This window comes from Platalea leucorodia, assembly GCF_965183815.1.
Source record: "Platalea leucorodia genome assembly, contig: HAP1_HAP1_SCAFFOLD_652, whole genome shotgun sequence".
NCBI lineage: Eukaryota > Metazoa > Chordata > Aves > Pelecaniformes > Threskiornithidae > Platalea > Platalea leucorodia.
Window position 1 is genome coordinate 6,115 of NW_028120987.1, and position 10,302 is coordinate 16,416.

Here is a 10,302-nt window from a genome sequence, read left to right on the forward strand (position 1 = left end):
CCTGGGGCACCCCCAGGGAGGAGACACCCCCCCCCCCAGCCCCCCAGCCACCAGGATGGACCCCCGCACCCCACTGCTGCCCCGTGGGGACTGGGGGGACCCCCTGAGCCCCCCTGGCCCCCCAGCCCCTGGGACGGGACCCCCGAGCCCCCAGACCCCTGAGTTGGGACCCCTGAGCCCCCCTGACCACACAGCCCATAGGATGGGACCCCCCAAACCACCCCTGACCCCCCTGTCCCCTGGGACGGGACCCCCAGCCCCCCCTGTGGCCCCTGAGCTGGGACCCCAAACCCCCCCGACCCCACAGCTCCTGTGGGACCCCCAAGTCAGCCCCCCTGACCCCTCACAGCCACTGGGATGGGACCCCCAAACCCCCCTGACCCCCCATAACCCCTAGGACGGGATCCCCTGACCCCCCATAACCCCTGAGCTGGGGCCCCCAACACCGCCGACCCCCCTGACCTCTGGGATGGGGCCCCCAAACTCCCCTGGCCCCCCTGACCCCCCGTAACCCCTAGGATGGGACCCCCTGACCCCCCCTGGCCCCCCCGACCCCCTGTAACCCCTAGGATGGGACCCCCTGACCCCCCGTAACCCCCGGGCTGGGACCCCCAAACCCCCCTGACCCCTGGGACGGGACCCCCTGACCCCCCATAACCCCTGAGCTGGGGCCCCCAACACCCCTGACCCCTGGGACGGGACCCCTAAACCCTCCTGACCCCCCCTGACCCCCCGTAACCCCTAAGACGGGACCCCCCTGACCCCCCCTGACCCCCCGTAACCCCTAAGACGGGACGCCCTGACCCCCCGTAACCCCCGGGCTGGGACCCCCCTGACCCCCTGACCCCCCGTAACCCCTAGGACGGGACCCCCAAATCCCCCCGCCCCCCCCGACCCCCCTGACGCGTAGGACGGGACCCCTTGACCCCGGTCTGGGACCCCCATGCCCCCCCATGCCCCCGCGGTTCCCCGCCGCGCCACCAGGGGTCGCTCTTCCCCGCCAGCCCCGCGCCGTGAGGCCGCTCTCCCCCCGCCCGCCCCCGCCCTTCCCGGCAGCCCCCGCGCCGCGCGTGTACCCAAGATGGCGGCGCCCGCCGGGCCGGGCCGCACCGTGCTGGTGCGGGGCCTGCCCGCCGCCGCCACCGCCGCCGACCTCGAGAGCCTCTTCGGCCGCCTCGGGCCCCTCCGCCGCTGCTTCGTCGTCACCGAGAAGGGTCGGGAGGGGCTGGGGGGGGCCGAGGGGGCCTGGGCTGGGGGGCTGGGGGGGTCAGGGGGGGCCTGAGGAGGGGCCTAGGACCGGGGGCTGGGGGGCGCTTGGAGGGGCTGAGGGGGTCTGGGGTCGGGGCCTGGGGGGCTGAGGGAGCCTGGGACCGAGGCCTGGGGGGGCTGGGACCGGGGGCTGGGGGGGCCTGAGGGGGCTGGAGGGGCTGGGGGCGCCTGGGACCGGGGGCTGGGGGGGCCTGGGGCTGGGGCCTGAAGGGGATGAGGTGGGCTGGGGCTGGGGGCGCTGAGGGCGTTTGGGGGGGCTGAAGGAGCCTGGGACCGGCGTCTGAGGGGGGCGAGGGGGCCTGGGACTGGGGTCCGGGGGGGCCTAAAGGGGTTTTGGGGGGGCTGAGGGGGCCTGGGACCAAGGCCTGGGGGGGCTGGGACCGGGGGCTGGGGGGGCTGAGGGGGCCTGGGGGGCCTGAGGGGGTCTAGGACCAGGGTCTCAGGGGGGCTTGGAGGGGCTGAGGGGGTCTGGGGTCTCAGGCTGGGGGGCTGAGGGAGCCTGGGACCGAGGCCTGGGGGGGCTGGGACTGGGGGCTGGGGGGGTCTGGGGCTGGGGCCTGAAGGGGATGAAATGGGCTGGGGGGCTGAGGGAGTTTTGGGGGGGACTGGGACTGGGGTCTGGGGGGGCTGAGGGCGTTTGGGGGGGCTGAGGGAGCCTGGGAGCAGGGTCTGGGGGGAGCGAGGGGGCCTGGGACTGGGGTCCGGGGGGGTCCAAAGGGGTTTGGGGGGGCTGAGGGGGTCTAGGAGCAGGGTCTGGGGGGGCTTGGAGGGCCTGAGGGGGTCTGGGGTCGGGGGGGGGGGGGCCTGAGGGGGTGTGGGGAGGCCTGAGGGGGTCTGGGGTTGGGGTCTCGGGGGGCTGAGGGGGCCGGGGCCTGAGGGGGGGGGCATGGAGGGGGCCTGAGGCGGGGGGGGGGGGGCACCCGGAGCTGTGGGCTGGGGGGATTGGGAGGGGGCAGGGGAGGGTGGGAATTGGGGGCGGGGCAGGGATGTGTGGGGGAGCAGGAATTTGGGGGGGCAGGAGGGAGCTGGGGGGGGCGGGAGCGGGGCATTGGGGTGCAGGGCGGGGGGGTCGGTTATCGGGGGGGCGGGGATGGCGAGGGGAGATGGGGGGGGCAGAGGTGGGTTTGGGAGAAGGCGCAGGGGGGCTCGGGGGGACCCCGACCCTCAGAGCCGGGGAGGGGGTGCGGGGCCTCACTGCTTCCCCCCCCCGCCACCCCCAGGCACCCAAACCTGCCGGGGCTTCGGCTACGTCACCTTCTCCCTGGCGGAGGACGCCCAGCGGGCTCTGCGGGAGGCCACCACCCTCGCCGGCCGCCGGCTCGCCGTGACGCCGGCCCGGCAGAGGCCCAGGGAGGGGAGGAAGAAGCCGCAGCAGGAGGAAGAGGAGGGGGCGGCGGCGGCGGCGGGTGAGCTGGGGGGCCCGTCCCCTGCCTGCGCTCTCGGGGGACCGGCAGCCGCCCTGGCTCCGTCCCCGCGCCGTGCTGTCCCCAAACCCCCGCTCGCTCGGCCGCAGGTGCCCCCGCCGCGGCCCCCCCGAGAGCGAAGAAGCCCCGAGCCGCCTCCCGGAAAGCCCGGTTGATCGTCCGCAACCTCAGCTTCAAGGTACGGGGGTCCGGTCCCCCAGCCCTGTCCCCAGCCGGGGCTGGCGTCACCCTGGGGACACAGGGGGGACCCCGCGTCCCCGCCCGCCCCGGGGGCAGCGTCCCGGCGGGCGCTGCCGCCCCCCAGCCCCTTGCCGCTCTCTCCCCAGTGCTCCGAGGACGACCTGAGGTCTCTCTTCTCGCCCTTCGGCACCGTGCTGGAGGTGAACATCCCCAAGAAACCGGGTGAGCCCCCCACCTCGGGGCCCTTTTTCGGGGCGGTGGGACCCCCGCGCCGGCGGCCTGGCCCTCCCCGGGGGGTGGGTGCGGGCGCGGAGCGGCTCCCCCGGCTTTTACAGACGGGAAGATGCGGGGATTCGCCTTCGTGCAGCTGCGGAACATGCTGGAAGCGGCCAAGGCGCTGCGGGGAACGAACATGAAGGAGATCAAAGGTTTGGCCCTGCCTCTCCCCGCTTCCCCGCTGCGCGGGGGGGAGCTCTGGCGCTGACGGCGTCGCGTCCCCCCTCCCCTGCGTCCCTTCGCCTCCCCAGGGCGGCCGGTGGCGGTGGACTGGGCCGTGGCCAAGGACAAGTACCGGGCGACGCAGGGCGACCAGGGCGACGGTGAGGGCGGCGGCTCCCCCGGCGCGGCTCCGGGCCCGGCTGGGTGCCCCCCGCTGCGGGGCTTGGGACGGGGACGCCGGGAGCCACCGGGAGCCAGCGTCCCCTCTCCTCCCCGTCTGCTTTCATCCCGCAGGCAGCAAGGAGAAACCTGGGGGGGGCCAAGAGCAGAGTCCGGGTGGTGGCGAGGAGGAGGAGGACGAAGACGAAGAGGGGGAGGAAGATAAAGAAGCAGCGGGAGAGATGAAGGTTGAGCTCTCCTCCTGCCGGGCGCGAGGCCGGTGAGCGAGGGAAGGGCTTGTGCCGGCCCGGGAGGGACGGGGCTGATCCCGGGGGTCTCGGCCTCGCCCCGGGGTGCAGCCCCCCCCCCTCCAGGGGGCTCTGGGGTGGAGCCCTGGGCGTGTCCCCCCCCGCCCCCCCGTGGGACCCCCCCGCTCGGGGCTCAGCCAGCTCTGCCCTGGGCCTTGCAGGGCTGGGAAGGGGGCGGCAGCTGCCGACAGTAGTGAGGAAGAGGAAGATGAGGAGGAAGATGAGGACGAAGCAGCCGATGAGGATGATAGCGAGGAGGAGGAGGAGGAGGAGGGCTCGGACGAGGAGGAGGATGAAGAGGAAGAAGGTTTGCTCTACCCTGGGGGAGGAGGCTGCTAGGGTGGGCTGCTGCGGGCAGGGGGACGGGGTTAGCGGCTGGGGCCTTCCCTCGGGGTCTGGGGGGGTCTCCCCGCGTCTGGGGGGCTTCCCTCGGGGTCTGGGGGGTCTCCCCGGGTCTGGGGGGGCTTCCCTCGGGGTCTGGGGGGTCTCCCCGCGTCTGGGGGGCTTCCCTCGGGGGCTGGGGGGTCTCCCCGGGTCTGGGGGGCTTCCCTCGGGGGCTGGGGGGTCTCCCCGGGTCTGGGGGGCTTCCCTCGGGGGCTGGGGGGTCTCCCCGCGTCTGGGGGGCTTCCCTCGGGGGCTGGGGGCCGCTGTGGTGCAGCCACCAGTCACCGACCGCCGGATCCTTTGCGGTCGCAGGGGAGGACGCCCCCAAAAAGCGGCCGGGGAGGGGGCGACCGCAGCCCCCCTCGGACGTGGGCGAGGGCCGGACCGTCTTCATCCGGTGAGTGCCGGGGCGGGGGCCGGTGTCCCCCCTCTGCCGGGACGGTGGGGAGGGGGGGGCTGCGCTCTGCGGCCCCCCCCCGACGGCGTCCGGCCCCCCCCGAACGGCAGGAATCTCTCCTTCGACACGGAGGAGGAGGCGCTGGGGGAGATGCTGCAGCAATTCGGGGAGCTCAAGTACGTCCGCGTCGTCCTGCACCCCGACACGGAGCACTCCAAAGGTAACCGGCGGCGCGGGGACCCCCCCCCGTCCCCGGGGACCCCCCCCTCCCGTCCCCGACCCCTCGCCCAGCCCCTCTCCCCCCCCCAGGCTGCGCCTTCGCCCAGTTCCTGACGCCAGAAGCCGCCCAGAAATGCCTCCAGGCTGCCCAGGAGGAGAGCGAGGTGAGCGGGGCGGCCTGGGGGTGACAGGGGAACCCCCCCGGGGGGCGTGGGGACAGCGAGGAACCCCCCCGAGGGGCTTGGGGACAGCGAGGGACCCCCCCGGGGGCAACGAGGGACCCCCCCGAGGGGCTTGGGGACGGCGCCGGCCCTCCTGCCTCGCGTTTGGGGGATCCCCAGCGCTCTGGGGTCGTTGGAGGCCCTGGGGACCCCCTGGCCGGGTCCCCGCACCCCCGGGGGGGTCCCCACACCCCGGGGGGGTCCCCACGGCCCTGGCTGCGCCCCCCCACCCCAGCTGTGCCCCCCCCGGCAGGGCGGGGGGCTGCGGCTGGACGGGCGGCTGCTCCGCATCGACCTGGCCGTCAGCCGCGAGGAAGCCCGCAAACTCCGCGGGCCGAAGGCGAAGAAGCCGACGGGCACCCGAAATCTTTACCTGGCTCGTGAAGGCCGTGAGTACTGGCCCCGGGGGGGCCCGACACCCCCCTTTTTGCCCCCCAACACCCCCTTTTTGCCCCCCAACACCCCCTTTTTGCCCCCCAACACCCCCTTTTTGCCCCCCGTCTCCCCCCTCCGCAGTGATCCGGGCCGGGACGAAGGCCGCGGAGGGCGTGAGCGACGCCGACATGGCCAAGCGAGCGCGGGTGAGTGCCAGCGGCGCCCGGGGGCTGTGACAGCTTGGGGACAGCCAGCAGCCGTGTGTCCCCCCCCCATCACGTCCCCGTTTCTCCCAGTTTGAGGAGCTGAAGCACCAGAAGCTGCGGGACCAGAACGTCTTCGTCTCCCGCACCCGCCTCTGCGTCCACAACCTGCCCAAGGCCGTCGACAGCGCCCGGCTCCGGCGCCTGCTGCTGCAGGTGGCCGGCGGCGGCAAGGCCCTGCGCATCAAGGAGGTGGGGTCCCCGTCCCCCCGGTGTCCCCCCGGTGTCCCCCGGGCTCCCTGTCCCCTCGGGGCTGGGTTTGGGGGTGGCTGTGGGTGCAGAGGAGGGGGGTGTCCCCGTCTGTGTCCCCCTGGTGTCCCCCCATGTCCCCTCGGGGCTGGGTTTGGTGGTGGCAAGGGGTGCAGAGGAGGGGGGTGTCCCTGTCTTTGTCCCCCCAGTGTCCCCTGGGCTCCCTGTTCCCTCTGGGCTGGGTTTGGGGGTGCAGAGGAGGGGGGTGTCCCCATCTTTGTCCCCCCGGTGTCCCCATCTGTGTCTCCCCAGTGTCCCTCGTCCTCTGTGTCCCCTCTGGGGTGGCTTTGGGGGTGCAGAGGAGGGGGGTGTCCTTCTCTGTGCCCCCCCGGTGTCCCCCTGTGTCCCCTCTGGGGTGGGTTTGGGGGTGCCCCTATCTGTGTCCCCCCAGTGTCCCCCCATGTCCCCTTTGGGGGGGGTTCAGGGGGGTAGAGAAAGTGGGTGTCCTCTGTGTCCCCCCATGTCCCCCTGGGGCGGGTTTGGGGGTGCGGGGGTGGGTGTCCCCCCGGGGGGGGCGGGTTCGGGGTGCAGGGGGTTGTCCCGGGGGGGGGCGGGTTCGGGGTGCGGGGGGTGCCGCGGGGGGTGCCGGCGCAGGCGGCTGACTGCGGGTGCCCCCAGTGCCGGGTGATGCGGGAGCTGCGGGGGCGGGGGCCGTCGCTGGGCTACGCCTTCGTGGAGCTGGGGGAGCACGAGCAGGCGCTGGCCGCCCTGCGCGCCCTCAACAACAACCCCCGCCTCTTCGGGCCCCAGAAGGTGGGTGCGGGGGGGCCCTGCCCCCCTCCCCTCTCTGCCCTTTGTCTGGGATCCTCTGGGGTCTCCCCAACCCCCCCTGCACCCTTACCCCCCCCCCTTAGGGCCCCCCCCAAACCCCCCCTGCACCCTTGGGCCCACCCAAAGTCCCCCTGCACCCTTACCCCCCCCTTAGGGCCCCCCAAAGCCCCCCTTGCACCCTTGGGTCCACCCAAAGTCCCCCTGCACCCTTACCCCCCCCTTAGGGCCCCCCAAAGCCCCCCCTGCACCCTTGGGCCCCCCAAAGTCCCCCTGCACCCTTACCCCCCCCTTAGGGCCCCCCAAATCTCCCCTGGCACCCTTACCCCCCCCTTAGGGCCCCCCCTGCACCCTTACCCCCTCTTAGGGCTCCAACCCCCCCCCGCACCCTTTAACCCCCCCTTAGGACCCCCCAAACCCCCCCTGGCACCCTTACCCCCCCCTTAGGGCCCTCCTGCACCCTTTAACCCCCCCTTAGGGCCCCCCAAACCCCCTCTGGCACCCTTACCCCCCCCCTTAGGGCCCCCCCTGCACCCCAGTCTCCCAGTTACCTCCCTGCCGCCCCATGGGTTGCCCCCCCCACCCTTTTGGGTTGCCCCCCACCCTTTTGGGTTGCCCCCCACCCTGTAGCCCCGTGGGGTCTCCCCATCGCCCCACTTGCCCCCAGGGCCACAGTCAGGGACATTCCCGTCTGCCAGCGCTGCTACTGGTGTTACTGGGGGCTCCCCCCATTCCTAGCGCTGGTGTTACTGGGGGGGTTCCCCCCCTCCCAGCGCTGCTGCTGGTGTTAGTGGGGGCTCCCCCCATTCCTAGCGCTGGTGTTACTGGGGGGTTCCCCCCCTCCCAGCGCTGCTGCTGGTGTTACTGGGGGCTCCCCCCATTCCTAGCGCTGGTGTTACTGGGGGGTTCCCCCCCTCCCAGCGCTGCTACTGGTGTTACTGGGGGCTCCCCCCATTCCTAGCGCTGGTGTTACTGGGGGGTTCCCCCCCTCCCAGCGCTGCTACTGGTGTTACTGGGGGCTCTCCCCGCAGCGGCCCATCGTGGAGTTCTCGCTGGAGGACCGGCGCAAGCTGAGGCTGAAGGAGCAGCGCGCCCAGCGCAGCCGGGTAGGAGCCCCCCTTTTGTGCCCCCCCTTTTGTGCCCCCCCTTTTGTGCCCCCCCTTTTGTGCCCCCCTTTCGTCCCCCCCCCGCTCAGGGGGTCCCCAGCCCCCCCGGGCGCTGACCCCCCTCTTCCCCGCAGCTCAAGCTGAAAGCGAAGGTGCAGGAGCCGGGAGCAGCCGGGGCGGGGGGCTCCCCCCCGAAAGCCGCCTCGGGGGGCGGCGGGGGGGGGCAGGGGGGACCCCCGGGACCCCCGGCCCCCCCCGGGCCCTGGGCCGGCTTCCGGACGGAGCCGCAGGTGGAGCGGGTGGCGCTGCCGGACGGCACCACCAGGAAAAAGGTGCTGGCGCTGCCCTCGCACCGCGGGCCCAAGATCAGGTACGGGGTGGGGGGCACCCCCTTCGCCCCCCACCCACCCGCGCCGTGTCCCCCCCCCCCACCCGGGGTCTCTCCCCCCTCGCCGTGGGCATCTCCGGCTTCTCCCTTCCCTCTCTGGGTGCTGGGCATCCCACGGGGGGTCCCGGGCACCCACGGGGGGTCCCGGGCACCCACAGGGGGTCCTGAGCACCCACGGGTGCCCCCTGCTCTCCCCCCCCCCAGGAAACGCGACAAGGGGAAGGTGAAGCCCCCCCCCCCCCAAGCAGCCCAAGGCCAAGGGGCGGCGGCGGAGGGAGAAGCGCGAGGTGCCCCCCACCCAGGTAGGGAGGGGGTCGGGGGGGGCCTGGGCTCAGAGCCCCCCAGGACGGGGGGCGCAGGGGGGTCCCTGGGTCCCCCCCTCCCTCTTTTCCCCCACCTTCCCCACTGCTGCTGGGCTCCGGCTCTGCCGTGGGGGTTTGGGGGGGTATGAGGGGGGTTTGGGGGGGTTGGGGGGGCTGGGGGGGTTTGGGGCCCCCCGTTCTGACCCCTTCTCCCCCCGCAGGCGCGGCGGCGGCGGCGGGGCGAGGGGCGGGGGGCCGAGGCGCGCTTCAGCGAGCTGGTGGAGCGCTACAAGAGGAAAATCCTGGGGGGGGGGCGGCGGCGGCGACCCCCCCGCGCCCAAACGCGGCAAGTGGTTCGAGAGCTGAGCGCCCGGACCCCCACCCCGACCCCCACCCAGCCCTGCCTCTCCCCTTGCGCCCCCCCTTCCAGGTTTTGGGGGTGCCCCCCTCCTCTCCCGGGGGTCTCGTGGGGTTTGGGACCCCGGGGGGGGGGCGCAGCCGGGCGCTGTGAAAAATGCTGCAATATATTTCTCTAAAAAAAGCTTTTTTGGGGGGCAGAGTCGTCCCGGGGGGGTCCCAGGGGGGTCCCGGGGGTCCCGGCCCCACTGCGGGTGCCCGTGCCCTGGGCACACGGCTGGGCCAGTGGGCTGTTGGTTGAGGCACCGGTCAGTGGCCACCGTGGCCACGCCGGGGCTTGCGGCCAGGCACTGCGGCGTGAGCGACGTGCGCCAGGGCCACCGGCGGCCGGCTGTGCCCTACGGTCACCCCCAGCCCCAGGCCGGCCACCCTAGGGCCCCGTGGCCACCCCCAGCCCCACACTGGCCACCTCCGGCCCCATGCTGCCCACCCCCATGCCAGCCACCCCCAGGTCCCATGGCCACCCATGGCCCCATGCCAGCCACCCCCAGCCCCACACTGGCCACCTCCGGCCCCATGCTGCCCACCCCCATGCCAGCCACCCCCAGGTCCCATGGCCACCAGTGGCCCCAGACTGGCCACCCCCAGGCCCCACAGCCACCTCTGGCCCCACACCAGCCACCCCCTGGCCCACGCCAGCCACCCCAGGGCCCCATGGCCACCCCCAACCCTGCACTGGCCACCCCTAGGCCCCACAGCCACCCCCAGTCCCACGCCGGCTACCCCAGGGCCCCACGGCCACCTCTGGCCCCATGCTGGCCACCCTAGGGCCCCATGGCCACCCCCAGCCCCACGCCAGCCGCCCCCAGGCCCCACGCTGGCCACCTCCGGCCCCATGCTGCCCACCCCCAGGCCCCACAGCCACCCCCAGGCCCCACAGCCACCCCCAGCCCCACGCCGGCTACCGCCGGCCACCCCCAGCCCCACGCCAGCCACCCCAGGGCCCCATGGCCACCCCCAGCCCCACACTGGCCACCCCTAGGCCCCACAGCCACCCCCGGCCCCCCCCCGGCCACCCCCGGGCCCCACGCCCCCCCCAAGCCGGGGTGGCCGCACCGTGGGGCTGGGGGCACGGGAGCGGGGACGAGGGACGGCGGCAGAGGGGCCGCGGGGCGGCGCGGGGGGACACGCGGGGACACACGGGTACGCACGCGTGTGCGCGCCCCCCCCGTGTCCCCGCGCCCCCCCCGTGTCCCCGCGCCCCCCCGTGTCCCCATGGCCCCCCGTGTCCCTGCGGCCCCGCGTGTCCCCGCGCCCCCCCGTGTCCCCGCGCCCAGCGACTCGGCCCTGTCCCCTCCCTGCGCCATCCCTGCACCCCCCTCATTCCCCGTCCCCAGGTCCCCCTCCCCTGGGACCCCCCCTCCTTGTCCCCCCCCTCCTTGTCCCCCTCCCCTTGTCCCCCTCCCCTGGTCCCCCTCCCCTGGTCCCCCTCCCC

At 74.7% G+C, this 10,302-nt stretch overlaps 1 protein-coding gene across 1 annotated transcript; it reads left to right on the forward strand.

The window, feature by feature from the left end:
* Positions 1–1,081: 1,081 nt before the first annotated feature.
* Positions 1,082–8,949, forward strand: RBM28 (RNA binding motif protein 28; the record flags this gene model as incomplete). The annotated part of the gene is given in 21 exon segments (XM_082339281.1): positions 1,082–1,214; positions 2,490–2,675; positions 2,783–2,871; positions 3,020–3,095; positions 3,209–3,301; positions 3,401–3,472; positions 3,606–3,750; positions 3,940–4,085; positions 4,475–4,559; positions 4,670–4,779; positions 4,869–4,942; positions 5,253–5,388; positions 5,516–5,580; positions 5,671–5,829; positions 6,505–6,639; positions 7,686–7,760; positions 7,895–8,130; positions 8,353–8,377; positions 8,379–8,450; positions 8,672–8,755; positions 8,757–8,949. Coding segments are annotated over 21 exon segments (2,256 nt in total). The 3' UTR covers positions 8,817–8,949.
* Positions 8,950–10,302: the final 1,353 nt, after the last annotated feature.